Source organism: Terrapene carolina, unplaced genomic scaffold, assembly GCF_002925995.2.
Source record: "Terrapene carolina triunguis isolate 2854851 unplaced genomic scaffold, T_m_triunguis-2.0 Scaffold242, whole genome shotgun sequence".
NCBI lineage: Eukaryota > Metazoa > Chordata > Testudines > Emydidae > Terrapene > Terrapene triunguis.
The window spans coordinates 1405113-1425412 of NW_020664593.1; the positions used below are offsets into that span (position 1 = coordinate 1405113).

At 42.4% G+C, this 20300-nt stretch overlaps 1 protein-coding gene across 2 annotated transcripts in view; it reads left to right on the forward strand.

Annotated features, from left to right (window-relative positions):
• TBX15 (T-box transcription factor 15) overlaps window positions 1-13363 on the forward strand; it is a 146346-nt gene extending 132983 nt beyond the window's left edge. For both annotated transcript variants that reach the window (XM_024217743.1, XM_024217742.2), the window contains exon 8: window positions 11119-13363. In XM_024217743.1, coding sequence (XP_024073511.1) covers window positions 11119-11903 — 785 coding nt within the window. In that variant the 3' untranslated portion in view covers window positions 11904-13363. The remainder of the gene's footprint in view (window positions 1-11118) is intronic.
• Window positions 13364-20300: the final 6937 nt, after the last annotated feature.

Sequence of the window (20300 nt, forward strand, 5' to 3'; positions counted from 1 at the left end):
AAACAAAATGTGCAACAAGTAAATATGAATGCACCCAGCCCATTGTGCATTACTCTACTTGGTGGGAGAGATTTCCTCCTGAGCAGAATTGCAAAGCTGGCAAAATATTCATGGGAAATAGTGTTTCAACTATGTTGTACCCCTCAAAGTTCACTTGTTCACTAAAGAGCTATTTTCACATTAAAAATCCATCAAAATTCAAAATTTTAATTTCAAACAATGACTTTTAAGGCACCATTCCTTTCAAATGGAACATCTTTGCTTTGAAATGGGCCTTTGCTGAGAACACTGTACCATCTGCTCCTCAGCCCTATTAACTGCAGCATCCCCATTGATCTCAGCTGTCTTGTGTGTCACAGGTGGAGAGACTATCTTTCTCCCATGTCGCAGCCCATTAATAGCCTTCAAGATTAGGTCTGGGAGTTTGAAATAGATTTAGAACTGAACAGGGAGCCAAAGGAGTGTGTGGAGCATTGATGTAATGTGCTTTCATTGCGCTCTCTTGTTCATAGGCAGGATGCTGGGTCTTGTGCAAACTGGCATTTCAGTGTAGCCCTCACAGTCAGTCCAAGGTAGAGTGCATTGTAGCAGTGTAACTTAGAGCTGACAAAGTGGTCCTCAGCCAAGAAGAAGACACAATCTGGCTATTTTACTGGCTGTATGGAATAAGACTGTAGTTCCAGAAACAGAGATGAGTCCAAAACCTGAGGCTGCATGGTACCTTGACAGTTGAAAGAGAGAAGCCATGAATTGAGGGTGCTGCTGATTTTCTAGCTAGTCTTTCTCTATGGGTTCCTCTCTTCTGATAGGCATCACCTTGGTTTTACCTAGGCTGAGTTTGAGCCACTTGCTATTCAATACTGCCGTGATTCTCAACTAGGGGCCCAGGGCCCCCTAGGGGGCCACAAGAAGGCCAAGCAGGGCCAGCATTAGACTTGCCGGGGCCCAGGGTAGAAAGCCGAAGCCCCAACACATGGGTCTGAAGCCCAGGGCCCTGAGCCCTGTCACCTGGGGCTGAAGCTGAAGCCTGCGCAATGTAGCTTCATGTGGCATGGGGCCCCTGTGGCGTGGGGCCCCAGGCAGTTGCCCTGGTTGCTACCCCCTAATGCTGGCCCTGGCTTTTATACTCAGAAAACCAATTATTGTGGCACACGTGGGCCGTGGAGTTTTTATAGTATCCTGGAGGGGCCTCAGAAAGAAAAATGTTGAGAACCCCTGCAATACTGTTTATGCATGTGCTTATTTCTATTGGGCCCTGGTAATGCGGTAACCACATTTGCTGAAATAAAGATTGTGAGTGAATGTGTATGCAGGTGTGGGTGTTTGTGCTAAAAAGTAAATGAGATTGAACCCTGCAGGACTTCACATACAAGGGCTCTTGGGGAAGGGAGAAGGGCTGCGGGGGGAAGAAGAGCAATTGCCTGTCAAGTCTCTTTGGGATTTGTCTGAGATCACAAAAAGAGTTTCTCCCATGAGAACATAGCTGATGAAGTCAAAGGCAGCTGAGAGATCCATGGATGTTTAAGCTTGGATATTTACCACCTGTCCATTGCCATAATTTTTTTAACAAGTGTCACAACAGCTATCATGGTGTTGTCTCTGGTCTGAAAAGCAACTGTGTGTGGTCTAGGATAATTGCAGCGGTCAGATGTTAGGGTTTGGTCTCCATTGTCATCTTGACTAGTTTGCCCTAGAAAGAGATGTTAGAAACAGGGCAATTGTTGGCAGAGTTATTGGAATGAAGTGCTGGTTTCCTAAGTGTGAGTCAGACTATTGTATACTTCATATGGCCAGCATTGCTTCCTTTAAATGAGGACAAACTGGGCCACCTTCTGGTAGCTTGACAAACTGTTGCTTTTTGGGGAGGCTGCAGTTTGGTGATCCAGAATCTATAATTCCATAATTAAAAGTTAAGATAACCTTCCATATGCAACTTAAATGTAACCAGTGTAGGGCAGTGCAATACTATTGCTGACCAGGCTGTAGGCGATCAGGCCTAGTAGTGAAGGTGAGAGTTTGGCCTGCTGGATCCAGGGTGGGTGGAGTCCAGGAAATGAGCTGAGGGTCAGTACTGGAGGGGCAGAGGCCAAATGCCAGAGCTGGAGATGGTAAACCAGAGTGGTAAGCGAGAAGCAGAGCCATGGATAAGTACCGGCGAGATGGAAGCTGAATGCCAGAACCTGAGGGTCATCCAGGGTCATAAATCAGAGGCAGAGCTGGGGGTCAAAGCCAGAGGGGAGCAGGGGCTGGAGCAAAGACTGGAACAAGGGCTGGAGGAAGGGCAACCACAGCTGCAGGTGTGGTGTGTGATGAGCAGCCACTGACTGGCTGTGGGGGCCAGGCTTATAAGCAGGACTGCTACACCAGCAGCCAGTCAGGGGCTGTGGCCACTCTGAGAGTTCTAAGGCAGTGCAGCTGGGCTCATTGGTTGCCTAGCAGTGCAGTTAGTCAGGGAGAAGGCCAGCAGCTGCTCCTAGCTGGTCTGGTGCCTGACAGTACCCCCAGGAGACCTTGGGCCGTGTTTCTTGGGGTAGGTCTGGTGGAAGGTGCTCAGGCGGTCTGGGGTATGGATGGTTTCCCACAAACGCAATATCCCTCCAAGTCAATCAGATATTGGAGTCTTCCCCAGGCTTGATGGGATTCTAGAATCTGCTGGCCCATGTATTCCTCTTCGTCCTGTTTGGTTATCGGCAGAGGGGGAGGAGTAGTGCATTATGGGAAGAGATTCTCAGTGAAAGGTTTCAGTAGAGAGAACACAAGGTAGACCTTGAAGGATTCTTACAGCTGCCATTGAAAGGCTACCAGGTTAAGTTGTTCCATGATTGCAAAAGGTCCCTAAGTATGTGAGGTCCAATTTTCAGATGGATAGGTGGGAGCAAGGGTTTTGGACAGATTGCCAAAGCTTATCCCTGACCTTGAGGTTAGGGGTCAGCTGACAGTGTCAGTGGGCGCGTGTATGCTGTGTTAGTCTGTGCTAACCAGTGCCTGAGTTCTTGGTGTACTCGGTGGATGTGTGCAGTGAGGTCAGCAACAGTGGGCATTTGTGAAGAAAGGGGTCTGGTGGGTGATGGCATGCATGGACTTGTAGGCAAATTCTGCCTGGGGAATGAGTGCCAGCCAATTGTCCTGGTTGTAATTGAGGAAGCAGCATAGGTATCACTCTCTCTGCCTGGCCATTGATATGATAGGGATGGTAAGCAAATAGATGCAAAAATTCCTGGCAAAAGCAGGAAACGAACTGGGACCCTTGGTGAGATATTACACTTGTGGGCAGTCCATGAAGGTGAAAGATGCTGTCTTCCAACAGATGGACTGTTTCCTGGGCAGTGGGGAGACCGCAACATAGTATAAAATGCACCAACTTTGTCAGCCTTTTGTGATAATGCATCTGCCTTCCCATTCCTGGTCTTTGGGCGGTAGGTCACCATGGAGTTGATTCGTGTGAAGAAGCAGGACCAGCGCTGATTTAGGTGCTGAACCATCTTCAGAAATTCAAGGTTCTTGTAGTCGGTGAGGACATGGATGGGAATCTGGCACCCTCCAGGAGATGCCGCCATTCCTCAAAGGCTGATTTGAGCCATAGTTTTGCTCCACTGGGGTGAGCTTGCACCAGTAAAAAGTGCAAGGGTGCAGCAGACCATTGGAGGCTGTCGTTTGTGGGAGGTCATGGGCAACAAACCAGGGCATTCCCAGGATGACCGGAGAGTGGCGGGCCCTGAATCAACCCGAACCGAAGAGGGTCCCAGTGCCCCAGAAGAGTAATTACTGCTAATGGGTGGTCTGGTGGATGACCAGCACCAAGGCTAGGAGCAACCCATAAATGGTTTCCGCCAGATACAGAGAATTCTTACACACTGCAGGGATCCCGTGGGCCTTAGCCACATCCTCCTCCATAAAATTACCAGAGGCTTCTGAGTTGACCAGAGTGTCCAGATGAACTGCTGGTGTTAACTCTGAAGCCTTATTACAGAATTTAAATGTTATCAATTTCACTGGTAATCAACTCACACAAGGGAGAAAAGGGATAGTCATATTATGAAGAATTGCACAAGCTACTGTGAATGGCATTTTATTTCAGTATAAGTGGAGCTTGGTCTCTGTGTTGGGCTTGAGATAGTATTACTATATTTCCCCCCCACAATTCAAAAATCTTGCGTAGCAGTAGGCCTGGGGGCAGGGATCTGCTTAGCATGTACTGGCCTAGAGTTTCCAGGACCTCTGCTGGACTGGACCGAACTCTATCAAGAATGGTGGAAGGGCCACTGGTCGTTGTCTCCGTTTGGTTTCTTTGGTGCTGAGGAGACTATCTCAGATTTGATTAATCTTAGCAGCAAAATTGCAGGATTTCCTTGCATATTTCGATATCCAACGCAGAAGGGTGCCACAAGCATTCATTATTTTGCATCCATACTTTGTTTGATATATATCATTGGGGCAGTGGCCATTTTGTGGCTAGTATATCAATGATTGTGTCCAACTGATTGTTGTAGTGGTCAATGCACTATTCTTGATGCTAGACAGTTTCTCCTCTAGGGTGTCCTGGAAGCTCACTGTGGATCCCACAGCGATGAATCAGATTAATAGGTCTGTATCTGTAACTAATTTCTGTAGGTGATGTACGGTCTAGGAAACAGATCTATTTACTACATTATTGCTGGCCATGCCGAAGGCTGACAATGAGCTGCAATGAGCATCTGGTTGAGTGAGTGTGGAAAATCCTGTGGCTGTCATGATGGGCACACGCCATTGTGTGACAGACTATCCATATGGGTGTTATTGTCTCTTTTCCTTTAAGAAAGCATGGCCTAGTGATTAGCATGCAGGACTGGGAGCCTGGCTCTGTGGGTTCTTAGCCCCTTTTTGGTCTTGGTCTTAACATCTGATTGCTAGCACATTTTAAAATCCTGGTGTAAACAGGGTAAGTTGTTGCTTTAACATGTCGTTTGGTCAAGGTGAACTATAGGGTGACCCTTCAGAAATGCTATAGAAATGGAAAGTATTATTGTACCTGGTTCTAAATTTACTAATATATCTACAGATTCTCAGACTTGGAGGCATCTTAAAAGAAGTGACAGCTCAGCTTTCATTATACCCTTCTAACTCTGAATGTCTCAATGTCTAATTCTTTGTGTGTGTGTCCTCTAATAAGTCCCTTCTCCTCCTAAATCCATCCCTGTAACCATCTTTGTTGCCCTTCTGTGGACCTTTTCATAGAATCATAAGTGAGACTGAAAAGAGCTTCTTAGAAATCCTGGCTGTTTCTCTGCCAATTCAACAACTATGCAAACAGCCTTTCAGCCTCATCTCTATCCTTTTGAAGATCTTGCCGTGAATTGGTAATTCAATGATTGGCCAAAAATTGTAGTGAGGAAACAAGCAGTTATGTTCTTATGGAGCAAATCTTTATGGAGAAATAGATTGGTCTCATCACCCCATGAAGGGGGAAGATATAGTTCCCAGAACCAAGAAAGAAACAGGATGGAGTCTAGCACATTGCAGATCTGGGAAGCAATTTGTATTGCTTCCATTCTTAGCTTGCTGATACCCACGGGTGGAAAATTCCATTGACTTTTGCAGGAAATGTGGGATTGGATTCCAATGACTCACAAATTCAATACTCAGTATTGTGAGGATAATCAGCACAGGAATGACAGCCTGGATGGAACTGCTAAGACAAGGGCATTGCTTTTTTGTGAACACTCCGGACTTCTTTTCCATTGGAAGGTCACATAGCACTGCACCTGCTGGAATTGAGACGCCTAGAAAGAGGCATCAAAGCTATGTAGTTTCTGAACATCTCCACTGACGGAGAGGTAGTGCAGGCAGAAAGAAGAAACTAAACTAATCGGAGAGGTTGCAGGGGTAATGTGGTGAAGAACTCTCTGGTGTCTCTCTTCTTCCCAGCTCTCTGCCATTTTTAGATTTCTGTGCAATTGAGTTCTTGAAAATTAGGCAAAGCAGATAGAGATATAGAAAGGGCATGCGAGGGAGAAGTCTGTTGCTTGTCAGTCATATTTGTAATGCAAAGTTTGGAAGGACAAGAGAAAGGGAGGAGAGCACCTTTTATGCACAGTATATAGTTTCGGTTACAGCAAGTGAAAATCTGTCATATATTAAACTACTAGCTTCAGGACCTCCACTGGGGTTTGATTAATGCAGGAGTCCTGTATTATACATGATTATACTCCATAAATGGATGGCTAAAACAAAAAACCTTACTTGTCAGCAAGGCTTTTGAACAGTGGAGGGTATGCAGAATAAATATTAACTATGGTACTCTTTTAATAGCAACCACTCAGGAGTGACCAGTATGGTTAAAGTTACATAAGTTTGCATAAGCCCTCACTTACTCATAACCTCCTGAAATGTTCACCTTTGGGTTATCATTTTCATTCGAGTTCTCTGTGCAAAGGCAAAGTGGTTTGGAAAGTTGAAATAAGATCTCTTGAGCCATTTTTAGTCAAAAGTTGTGTGTGTGTGTGTGTGCATGCACATGTATGCGCCTGTGTGTGGAGGGGGGAAAGGGAATTATGTTTTCTTACTCAACACATCCGTTCCCTGTATGCATGCAGTCATCTAATGAATGTCACAACTAAAAGGGTAAAATTTTGAAAAGCATCTAGTGTGATTTCAATGGGACTTAGGCAAATAGGAGCTTTTCAAAATCCCATTAGGCTCATATCTACATCTTTAGGTGCCTAAACACCTGTAAAAATCTGGCCCCAAACCCATTTTCAAAAAGGACTTAGGCAGCTTGGAGCCTAAGTGTCACTGAAAGCCAATGAGACTTAGGCTCCTAAGTCAAGCTGAGCAAATAATTGTTTTTCTGGTTCAGGGTCTGAACCAAAAAATCTGGGGGGAAAAATGAAAACAAAAAAACAAAAACTCAGTTTGTTTCTAATCAAAACGGACTTTTTGTTTTCTTTTGTTGCCAAAATGAAAAACCAAAACAAAACCCCAAAACTTTTTTTTGTATCAAAACCCTGCAGAAACAAAATTAAACTGAAACAAAACAAAATTTGTTTTCATTTTGTTTTTTCAGGGTGTTTTTAGATCAGAAAAGAATTTCGGGGTGGGGGGGTGGAGAGACTTCATGGAATTTTCAGGAGGGAAGTTCACCTTTTTTTAAAAAAATACATATAGCTAAATTTTGAAGAAAAAAACCCCTCCACTTTGAAATGAGCTCCAAATGGTTGAAATGAACTGTTTTGACTTTTCAAGGGGGAAAAAATGAAATTTTTCCAGCCAAAACTATATTTTGAATTCAACCTGAATTCACGAATAGTGTCAGTGCCCTGAGAAATGCATTCTTTTGCCTAGCTCCTACACCTGTGTCACCTTTAAAGCTGGGAATTAGGCTGCTAAGTCACTCAAGTGTCTTTGAAAATTTTATCCTAAGGGCTTATTGACATGCAGATTTGCACCAGTTTGACTAATGGCTTGTCTACATGATGGGGAAATGCGCATAACATGTTGTGCATTAATTAGTCCCTGTAGACCCTGCTGGTATGCACTAAAATTTTCCAAGTGCACTTCAACATAGTGCCGTTTCAAACAGTGCTACTTTAAAGCACCTTAGGGAATTTGCAGTGTGCACTAGCAGGGTCTACATGGACCAATTAGTGTGCAACACATCAGTGCACTTTAGAAATCTCAATCCTGTAGTGAGCATTACCTGCCCATGTAAACAAGCCCTAAAGGTGTCATTTTAAACCAGTTCAGTGAAACCAGTGCAAAAAATTGTTTAAACATGTATTTCAGTGTAAACCAGGTGTCTTGGCATGAGGAACTTCTGAAAAGTGCGTGGAGTTGTTAGAAGAGAAAATGTGTTGAAAGAATTGGCCTGCCAAATCTTAAGGCTTAGGTCAAGTGTGATTAAGGCCTTGTCTATACACAAATGTGCACCAGTTTAGTTAAACTGGATTAGTTAAAACTGATGCAAATCCCTGTGTGGACATTCTTATTTCAGTTTAAAAATGACTTATTTTGGTTTAATTTAAACCTATTTTTAATTGATTTAAGCTAAACCGAACTATGCCTCATTTAAAATGAAATAAAATGTCCACACAGCCTTTTGCAAGGCCTTAGTTTGATGGGTGTGCACTTGCTGGACTCAGTGCTTTCTAAAGTGGGAATTAACCATTTTTCCAAGAACCAGACACTACAAATGTCAACTCTAGGAAAATACTAACCGTATCTGGCTGGTACGGGTTATTGAGTGCTACCCTAGAGGACAGCTCAGAAACTTCAGCTAGTGCAGAATGCCGCTGCTTGTCTTTTAAGCAGGGCAAGCTGATATGAATACATGACTCCTGTACTCCATGCCCTATGTTGTCTTCCATCCTGCTTCAGATGGCAAATAAAGGCAATGGTTATCCTCTATAAATCACCTGGCACCTCACTACTCAGGTGATTACTTCAGCCTCATGCCTTCTTCAGGAGTTGGGACTTGCCAGAAAACTCTTGTGTTCCATGCTTAGTGTTGAACGCCTGAGGTGAGCTGTCGTCAGCTCTGGAATTGCTTCCATTGTTGTGTCCATCAGATCCTGGTCATTTTTAGGGCCTAGAGCAAAATACCTTTTTAGGTTGGCTTTGTCTTAATTACTGGATTTTCACTGCTGGTCAGTGGATGGGGATGACTTGGGGCGGAATCACTTTAATTCCTGTTTATGGGCAATGTTAGGTGTACAATATAATTATTACATTTTGTAATACCACTAATATAGATCTTTGCATCCTTGCTTTGAGGAAGTGGAATGTCTACTCTGGATAAGATTCTATCCCAATTTCCTGAACAAACATTTCAAGCCTAGCATATATCGCAGCCAGTAGTTTATGCTGCTTTTCTACACCATTTTCTCAGGTTCATCATAGTGTAAGAAGAAGAGGTCAGTGAATTAGTCACAATAAATAATTTATTCAACAAATTTTACTACAAACGGATCTCAACATTCTCACAAAATTCACAGAAATTATTTGTTGTTCATATTTATTCCCAAATGCTGTCATCATATAATTAATGGCCTGCAGATTGTTCACAAAAAGTTCATTTCAGATCATCGCATTTTGACATTTTTGCTGTGTTGGTTCATTACCTATCACATGGTATTGCATCTGTTCCCTAACTGAGTGACTTGTTTAACTAACAAACAGACAAAGAACTGCAAATTTTACAACCAAATACAAAATTCTGAATTCACTTACAGTGAAGCTCTGAACAGTCAAGCTCAAATGTGCTTTTCATGAGTACACATGCTAGGAAAGCTTGAATACTTGAATGTTCCTGGAAAGTGAAGGTCCTTAAATGCTGTTGAATCAAAATTTACTTTTGAATTTGAATGAATATTTGAGGACAGTTTTTTTCTGCAGTTTACTCAGAGTGAGGTAGAAATTTTCAGATGAGAGGACATTAGAATGATTCAGAATTGTAGTTTGGTTCTGCTAATCACCCAAAATTTTGGATGCGTATCAGAGCTATCCAGGCTGAGTTTGCAGAACTAGGCTGCAGATCTCATGAGAATAGGTTTTACTTCATGATTTCCAGAACCTCCTTTGCTGTCTTGACAGGACCAGCCTTTCTTCTTGTATTTCACCATTTCTGGTTCTCATTCCAAATAGATGTGAAAACAAAAACATGTCTCCTTCTGACCTCCCCCACTCAGTTTCATCTCAAATATTCAATCGCTTTCTAACGTAGCATCATCAATGTCCCACCACTCAGACTCAACATGGTGAAAACAGAACTTGTCTTTCAATCACTGACAATAGCTACACTATCCTCATCATCCAGGTGCCCAGCCTCAGTGCTGTATTCAATCCTCTCTCATTTTTATACCATGTCCAGGCAGTCTCCAACTCCTCTTATTTTTTCCCATGACAGTACCTCAGAATCTGTCCTTTCCTTATGAAACTCACTACCAAAATCCTTCTCCTTACCTTGGTCAGCTCTCACCTTGACTACTGTATCTTCCTGTTCTCTAATGCCCCTGCCTCTTCTCTGGTCCCTTCCAGCCTGATCAAAATTCAGCTTCTACAATCATCTTCCCCTCCCTCTGCTCTGGTCCCATCACACCTCTAACCATATCACTCCTCTGGCTTCCCTATACTTCTTCTGCAAAGCTCTTCCATGCAAACCCTGCAAATAAAGAAATATGCAACACATAAAAAGAAGCATTTGAAAGAAAATATCTTCTACAGTCTGTGCTCAGTGGAAAATTGCACTCCCCAAAGCCATGCCTCTGTCATTGTTCATCCACTTTCCCACATCCCTTCCTGGTATGTTCTCTTCTCATATTATTGTGTTTTCAGCTTCTTCATATTATCAGCTCAAAGGGGAAAGGTATTCTATTTCTCTGTATGGCACCAGGCACATGCTTATTATGCAGTATAGTTAATACCGTAAAAGAAATTATAATAATCATTAATAGTAAATGAGGGGCATGCAATCCAGTACCATTTTAAAGTTGAAGCAGATGATGGAAGAACCTTATTCAAACATGTCATTCATCTGCTGTGCAGAACACACTGTAGCTTGTAACCAGTGTCCATTTTTAGTGTAACTTATCCTGTGGCTTAAATCAATACTATTGACTCCACAATGAGCCATCACAGAAAATCATGGAATGCTGTAAAAATCCTACATGCTCTCAGCCACTTCCTGCCACAGGCCTACAGTGCTGATGATAAAGCACGTGTGTAGCAGTGCAGTACAGACTGCTGAATAGGTGGTCTTCCTGGAAACCAGTAGAGAGTGAGACAAGACTTTAAATAAGAACACAGTAGATTAATGTCCCTGTAAAATGCAGAACTCTTGACAGATGGAGTTGGGTTTCCCCGCAGCTGTTTTCACTGATCTGGAGTTTGCTGTAAGGTTCTTTGCTTCTCGTTCCTATTGTAGAAGGGAAGAAAACCTGTTTAAAAATCAAATAATAACAAAAGAAGGAGCAAGCAATTTCATTTGTGAAACTAAGGTGCAAGCTAGTAGAGGCTAGTTTTTACGGTGGCCATTTTGCCTTACATGTTTGTTTACTAAAAGAAGCTGGTTTGTAAGCCGTCCGTCTTGTTTTGCATATGTGCTGTGAAACCTTTTAAAATTCTCTTTTGTGTTTTGTTTTTCAGGGGGCAGCACAGGCACCTCCCCAACAACCTCCAGCACCGGGACCCCATCACCCTCTGCCTCCTCTCATCTCCTCTCTCCATCCTGTTCCCCTCCAACCTTTCACTTGGCCCCCAACACTTTCAATGTTGGCTGCCGGGAGAGCCAGCTGTGCAATCTCAACCTGTCCGATTATCCCCCATGTGCCAGAAGCAACATGGCTGCCTTACAGAGCTACCCAGGGCTAAGTGACAGTGGGTACAACCGACTCCAAAGTGGCACTGCTTCTGCCACTCAGCCCTCAGAAACCTTCATGCCTCAGAGGACTCCATCCTTGATCTCAGGAATGCCTACTCCTTCCTCTCTGCCTAACAATGGTAAGATGGAGGCCTTTGGTGGCCAGCTGGGATCATTCCCAGCCTCTCAGTTTCAATATGTCATGCAAGCAGGCAACCCTGCCTCCACCTCTTCTTCTTCACATATGTTTGGTGGTGGCCACATGCAGCAGAGCTCCTACAATGCCTTCTCCCTTCACAACCCTTACAACCTGTATGGATACAATTTCCCTGCTTCCCCTAGGCTGGCAGCAAGCCCAGAGAAACTGACCACCCCTCAAAGCACTTTACTCTGTTCTTCCCCTTCCAATGGGGCTTTTGGAGAGAGGCAATACCTTTCAACAGGGGTGGATCATGGAATGCACATGATCAGTCCTCCATCCAGCAACCAGCAAACAGCCAACGCCTGTGACAACAGACAATATGGGGCTGTTCCAGGCTCATCTTCACAGATGTCTGTGCACATGGTTTAACCAGTGATTTGTCTCCTTGGAACTGAAGGCAGCAAGATCCTCATTGTCTCCATGGGTGATCCTGTCTCAATACCTTTTTGCCTTTAAACTTATAATGGAACTAGTAGTTTAATTATCAATGGAAACACAAGCCATCTAAGTTACACTCCAAATAATCCAATGGAAAGCCCCTGCTGACAGCCTCTGCTGCTCATTGTAATCCAGGGCCTAAGCATCTGCAATGGAGCGTCTGCACCAAATGGACTTTTTAGAGAGAAGGGCCTCACTTAAGAGAAGCTGGAGTGAATCAGAGAAAATACAGTATATGCATTAACTCTCAATTAGTGTGAACTCTCGATGTTAAGGGAGTCTTATACGTGTGCTATCTCCTCCATGCCAAAGGAAAGAAGTCACTGAAGACTTCATCGTACAGAGCTGCACTGCCCATGAGAGGCCATTGCGTTAAGGGCCTCACCCTTCCCTGACTTTTCCTTGCTGCCTGAGTGGTTTAGCATATTGCTGAAGTTAACACAAGTCCTGTGGTCCTCTCTCCCCGCTGTAGTAACAGAACATTATTGCTGAACTGGAACTTCTCTCCTGCAAAAGATATTTACTTTCTGAGTCTGGCTGTGCCTGGCAGGCAGTTTTCTTTGCATGGGTCTAGCTCACAATGGTGCCATTCCTGCACAAAGAGAGAGAGCCAGAGCGAGGAGTTTTAACTCATAAATTAAATGTTTCTTTGAACACCCTAGTCAGCAGAGGTGGAACCTCTGCCATATACTGGGGGGCATTTTTAGAATGATACAGAAGGGGAGAGGTGTCTCAGCTGTGCAACTCCTGTGGATGTCACCCAGAGTAGTACAGCCAAAAAGAAACGAAAACCTGTGCTTGGAACATACATGCCCCACAGCATTCAACTCAACAAGAGAAAAAGCTCCAGATTCAGCTCATGGTGAATGGTGGCAAGAAAAGAGAGCTCTGCTCTTCTGCAAACCTGAGATATATAGTATGGCCAACTTCATCTATCTTGCATGCAAGAGTTGCCATAGAAAACCTTTAGCATTTAAGTAATGATAAGGGCAGGTGTTCTCCACCCATCCTGCCATTAGATCTCTGTTTTACCAAATAGATCATTGCCTTTTGAAGTTTCTTTCTTTTCTGTTTTTTTCTCCTTTTTCTTCAAATCCTTTAAAAATAAGAAAACAATTGTAGCTTGGTGCGAGCTAAGCATTTAAGTTGTGTGAAAATGCAAATACCAAGTAACAGAATACAGATATTATTGAAATTTGTTTTGAGGTGTTGTATAAATGTATTTATGTGCCTAGTGGGGGATTCAATATTATGAATATAAAAGAGGGCAATAAAAAGTGTATGTAAAATATGTATGAAGAATAAAAGGTGTATAAAGATTTGCCCTATGCACGGAACTCTGTTTCTAAGTGCCAAGCACAGAATGCGCTAAATAAATCTTTGCAATTGTTCCTTTTGTGTTTTGTTTGTCTGTGAGAGTCAATTCATAGTCTGTGGTCATCAAATTTTAAAAATGCTGACATGCTTTTATGGGCAAAACCCAGGAATTGCAGACACGAATGCAAACACAAGGTTGCCACACATGGAAATTAAAGAAGGTTCAAATATATACACACACACACATCTGCATGACTGGTTCTGAATTGATCCAATATAGGAGAAGTGTGGACAAAGTTAAGAATATTGCTGTGAAGCTGTGATTGTAATAAACAACTTGTGTGGAAGATTCCACTCAAACAAGGACATTTTATACAAATGAAAACCTTGACATAGCTACAGTCAGATTCTTATTCACTACTAGAACACCTCCAAGAATTTATTAGTCTCAGGAGATAAGCTGATAGATAGGAATACAGCAGCAATTCCTTTACAAAATAAAAACGTCTCAATAAACGTTTTGGTTTTAAGCACAAGCTAAATATGAGTCAACAGTGTGATGCTGTTGCAAAAAAAGCAAACATGATTCTGGGATGTATTAACAGGTGTGTTGTGAGCAAGACACGAGAAGTCATTCTTCCGCTCTACTCTGCTCTGGTTAGGCCTCAGCTGGAGTATTGTGTCCAGTTCTGGGCACCGCATTTCAAGAAAGATGTGGAGAAATTGGAAAGGGTCCAGAGAAGAGCAACAAGAATGATTAAACGTCTTGAGAACATGACCTATGAAGCAAGGCTGAAAGAATTGGGTTTGTTTAGTTTGGAAAAGAGAAGACTGAGAGGGGACATGATAGCAGTTTTCAGGTATCTAAAAGGGTGTCATAAGGAGGAGGGAGAAAACTTGTTCACCTTAGCCTCTGAGGATAGAACAAGAAGCAATGGGCTTAAACTGCAGCAAGGGAGGTCTAGGTTGGACATTAGGAAAAAGTTCCTAACTGTCAGGGTGGTTAAACACTGGAATAAATTGCCTAGGGCGGTTGTGGAATCTCCATCTCTGGAGATATTTAAGAGTAGGTTAGATAAATGTCTATCAGGGATGGTCTAGACAGTATTTGGTCCTGCCATGCGGGCAGGGGACTGGACTCGATGACCTCTCGAGGTCCCTTCCAGTCCTAGAATCTATGAATCTATGAATCTATGAATGTTGGAGCTCTACAAAAAGATTTGAAAAGTCAAACATACAAGATTTGTGAGATGTCTGTGCTGATAGGAAGGATTATCTTACATGTAACGAGTTTCCAGTTTTAACTGTGAACTTATGAAGACGGTATTTAAGGTTAATTTTTAAACGAAGACAGAAAATTATTGTAAATGATTTTAACTTTCCATTTTTTTTATTTGTCAGCTTTTCTGTGGCATTATATTCCCACATATGTTATTGACATGTTAAATAATACCTCAAGCAATGAAAAAAGCTGAAAAGTGCAGTTTTGCAGTTCATAGCTTTTCCAGTGTTAAATGAAAAATGTTCTCTGAATTGCAAATTGTTCCTTGGAAGGAGGAAAACACTTTAGAAGTTAATTCTCTAAACATTTCTTAAAGAGGAACATAGGAATTGTCACACTGGGTCAGACTTGTGGTCCATCTTGTGTAATATCGTGTCTCTGACAGTGTCTGGCACCAAATGCTTCAAAGGAAGGTGCAAGAAACCCTGCAGTAGACAGATGTGGGATAATTTGCATCTCCTCTGGGTGTCTTCTCTTAACTCCTAATAATTAGCTATTGGTTTAATCCCTGAATTAGTGGGGCTTATAACCTTTCCAAAAACTCTTAAATAGTTCCCTAAAGCTCCTATCCCTCTTTGAATCTTGCTGAATTCTTGGCACCCTGTGGCAATGAGTTCCACAGTCTACATTTGCATTGTGTGAAAATGTAGTTCCTTTTATCAGTTTTGAAATTGCTACTTTTGTTTCAGTGAGTGTCCCCTTGCAGGAAGAATAGATCCACTTTCTCTATATTATTCATTATTTTGTGTTCTTTGTTTGTGACCGTCCTATGCATTGCTTCTGTAAAGTAAACACGTTCAGTCTCTTTTCATAAGACAGTTTTTCCAGGCTTCTAATAATTTTCATCATTCATTTATGAACTTTCTCTAATTGTGTAATATCCTTTTTGAGATAGGGTATCTAAGACTGCATTTAGTCTGCTAGATGAAGGCAAACCACATATTTATATAATGGCATTATGATATTTTATGTGTTATTCTCAATCCCATTCCTTATCCAGCCTCACATCCTGTTTGCTTTTTTGACTGCAGCTGCACATTGTGCCAAGGTCTTCATTGAGCTGCCATTTATGCATATTCTTTGTTTTCTGTTTCATAACCAGTTTTCCATCCATGACTATACTTTGCCTCTCACCCCATAAATACATAGGTTTTAGTAGCTTTTTATGAGGGACCTTGTCCAAAGCCTTTTGAAAATCATGTCAGCCTGACCTCGTTTATCCCCTACTTTATTTATACATTCAAAGAATTCTAACAGATTAGTGAGGCATAATTTTCCTTTGCAGAAACAGTGGTAGTCATATTGTGAACTTCTAGATGTTTTATTCTTTAATTATAGTTTTGACCAGTTTACCAGGTACAGATGTCAGGCTTACTGGTCTGTAATTTCCTGGATCACCCTTAAAGCCTTTTTTAAAATAGAGGTGCAACATTTGCTACCTGCCAACCCTCCACTGTAGTAGCAGTATTTAATAAGAGACTGTATATTTGTTCTACAAGCTCAGCCCAGTTCCTTCACTACTCTTGGATATGCACCATCTGGGCTGGATGGCTTACTGCTTTTTGATTTATCGGTCTGTTCCAGCATGATTTCTTCTTACATGTCAATCTCTGAATGTACCACACCCTTATTACCAGTAAAGATCAGGTCCAATACCTTCTGTGATGAAGAGTGGTGCAAAAACATCATATTGCTCAAAAGCTAAGGCCTTATCTTACTTAATTGCTCCCATTAGCCCCTAACGAGCTAGCATTTTTAACTGATAAAAATGGAAAGTGCCTTGAACGTTGATTTAAAAAAATTAAACTGTAAAAACCAAAATATATATCTTCAAAATATGATTTAAACAAATACCTAATTTCACCAAAAAAACCCAGCACTGGGAACCCAATATATAACCTTTCAGACAACAACCACGGACAGCCACAGCAACTTGGCTGCGACTTTCAAAAAACACATAGAGGAATTGGATGTCCAATTGCCATTAAATTTAATGTGTGTGTGTGTGGTGGGGATTGTGTGTGGGGCAGGGGTGGGTTCTGTGTGTATGGTGAGGGGTCTGCACAGGGGGGTTCTGTGTGTGTTGTGAGGAGTGTGTACGGGGAGGTTGTGTGTGTGGTGAGGGGAATGCGGGGGTTGTATGCATGTTTGGATGTGGTGAGGTGTGTGCACAGGGGGTTTTTGTGTGTGTGGTGAGGAGTGTGTGTGGGGGGGGTTGTGTGTATGTGGGGTTGGGTTGGGTGTGGGAGGGAAGGGATGTGCAGATGGCATGCCCCAGTATAGCTTATCCCCAGTATCACACACTAGCCTCTGGCTAGACATGCATCATCTCTTGGGCTATGATTTTTTCCACACCTTGTGCTTGTAGGCTAGAATTTGTTTGTTTTAACCTGGGAGCTCTCTCTCTCTTTGCCTCAGGGGTTTTTATGATAAGGACTTTTAGCACTCAAGTATCTGTTTATAACTTTTAAGCTTGTTTCAGGTTTTTCAAGTTTGACTAGTCCACACTGCTTTATTATCTAGCTAGCTGTGTATAGGACTGAATCTGTTTTTAATTGTAGCTGCTGTGAAAGGTTTTTAATTTCTTAACCCTATAACCAGCCCATCTCTGATATGTTCACATTTTGCAGTTCCAAATCAGTTTTCAGCCAGTGTATGCAGACCTCTTATAAAACATTCAGCATTTTCCCTGTTTCTTGAATTCTCTGCTGAAAACATGCTCTTTTATAAACCAAAATTTTGAGGTATAAGTTATGTATCAAACATAGCCAGAACCCTTTCATAGTCATTTTTCTGTCTTCACTAAAAGTAAAAGATTTAAAAGTATGCTTGCTTCCCCATAGCATAAATTAAAGAAGATAGCTGTATACCTCCAGTTTCTTGGTGGAGCTCGTTTGCAATTCAAAATCATGCAAAATACTGCTTCCATTATGTCCACTGTGAAGGTTTGTGAAAGCTGAAGTTCTCTGGGGCACTGAAACGTGGCATGTTGATGAGCTCCTGCAACTGTTGTTGCTTTTTCCTTCCATTTTGTTGATAAATTGTATAGTCAGTTGCTTGACCACATTTTCATTTGTTATGAAATATATTCAAGAGACCAAATAGCCAGTATCAGTCAGATTTATTGCTATAAGCCAATAATAATATAATACAGGAAAAAAGGTTCAATATAATACCTATTTCTGGGATGCTGTCTCACGCAGAATTGTTACACTCACCTTACACTGAAGGTATGCTCCCCAAAGTTACACCCCTAAAGCCATCTTTTTATAACCTTCCTGTTTACATGTTAAAGGTACAGTGTATGTCATTCAAAACTAGGTTTAACCGATCAGTTTTCCACCTTGCTTTTCTGGTACCATGGTATACCCCTTTTCAATTTGTTCTGAATACATTCATTCCAGGTATGAAGGGGCCTGAAGGCACCTCCTAGGTCTATACTAGGGTAGAACAATCCTATATCTTGTCTTCTTCCTTTGGGACATTCCAGTACAGCCCTGTGAAAATTACGCTCTACCTCTTGCTATCCTATCTACGTAAGCCAAAACTTACTTCAGCTAATTCAAGGTGTTATAAAATACTCAGGATAAGGGACAGGATTAAAGTAAAAGTATAGACCAATTTAGGCTGTATAACTGCTATAATATTTGTACTTATTGCTATTTGTGCTTAATGCATACGAATATATGTATGGTGTGGATAATACATGTGATTACACCAGCAATGGAACAGCAATGGTGACCTACAATGAATGTGCCATGTTATTTTTTCTTCCTGAAGTCAGAAGGAATTTCCTTTGCATGAAGTGCAAATTGTTAACTGTACTGAAGGAAAAGATTCTTAGATTGGAGTGGCAAGTAGAGATGCTACTGAGAATCAGAAAAGCTGAAGAGTTCCTCAACAGCTAGGTTTGGAAAACATCAGTACCTCAGGTTCAAGGAAGAAAGGAGCTGGCCACCAAGAATTCAGCGAAAGAGAGAGTCAGAGTCAGAGAGGAGGCCTGGCAGTTTGCAACCACCAGAGGCAAGAGGTCATGGTGGCATTCTACACAGCTGGAGATGGATGAGTATGGACAGGTTGTGGCCACCAGACAGAAGAGGACCAGGAGGAATTCCACACTGCTAGAAGTTTCCAATCAATAGCAGGTCCTCAACATGGAAACTGTGGAAGATAGCTCTCAAGATCCAGTTGGCCCAAGGGAATGGAGAGACATATAGCGACATACCCGTGCATGGCAGCTTGGCCCAACCGCTAAGAAAATTAAGTTTGCCCATAAAGAGTTCTCCAAATGTCCAAGGAAGACAGATGGTCCTTGTTCATAGATTCTGTGGCCAGAAGGGACAATTATGATAATCTAGTCTATATAACATAGGCCACAGAATTCCCCCAAAGTAATTCCTAGAGAATATCTTTTGGAAAAACATCCAATCTTGATTTAAAAATTGTCAGTGAAGACATGACCCTTGGCAAATTGTTTCAGTGGTTAATTACTCTCATTGTTAAAATGTATGTCTTATTTCCAGTCTTAATTTGTCTAGCATCAATTTCCAATGAAACATTCAATACTCAGAAAAATTGAAAGTACGTTCTGCAAGGCACAGCTGGATAACAGGATGGTGTGCTGCCTTCATTCTAAGATTGGCTTGGATTCTGAAATCGACTGGCAAGGATCTATTGGTGATGGTTTATATCAGCAGTAATGGCACTGCATTGCAGGATGTCTCACAAATAATAGGTTACTTCAGGGAACTCAGAAGCACACTGAAGAAGAAGAATGTCCAAGTGATCTTCTCTGAGATCCTTTCCAGCCCATGAGTGAAGGAAGACAGGAGGTGGTAGATTCTGGAAGTGAACTGTTTGCTAGGTAAATGGTGGAGGGTTTTGGTTTTGTGGAATATTGGTCCACCTTCTATGGGGAGAGGAGGCTGTATAGTTTGAATGACGTCCACCTCAGTAGAAGGGGAAACAATCTCCTCAGGGACAGACTGTCTAGAGTCAGGGGCGGCTCTATGTATTTTGCCGCCCCAAGCACGGCAGTCAGGTGGCTTTCGGCGGCACGCCTGTGGGCGGTCCGCTGGTAATGTGGATTCGGCGGCATGCCTGCAGGAGGTCCGCCGGTCCCGCGCCTTTGGCGTACCCGCCGCCAAAGCCGCGGGACCGGTGGACCTCCCGCAGGCATGCCACCAAAGGCAGCCTGACTGCCGCCCTCATGGCAACAGGCAGGCCGCCCCCCGCGGCTTGCCGCCCCAGGCACGTGCTTGGTGCGCTGGTGCCTGGAGCCGCCCCTGTCTAGAGAAATCAGGAAGGTGATACATTAATAACAAAAGAGGAGGGTGAAAAGAGGGAAGATGTGCGCATTTATTTAGCACAAAATTGAGATACTGAGGACAATATTAATTAAGTAACCAAAGACATGAACAGAAGACATTTTTTAATTGTTTATTTACCAATGCTAGGAGCCAAGGTAACAAATGAGGAATGGGAATTGCTCATGTGTGAGCATAAATTCAATCTATTTGGTAATACTGAAATTTGGTGGAATGATTCCCATGATTGGAATGTTAAAATCAATGGTTATAACCTATTTAAGAAGGATCCAGTGGGCAAAAGAGGAGGGGAAGTGGGACTGTATGTAGAATGGCATTACCTGTTTCTGAGTCACTGAAAACTTGGAAGAAAATTATTTTGAATTCTTATGGATCAATGTCCTAACAGTTAAAGCACAAGGT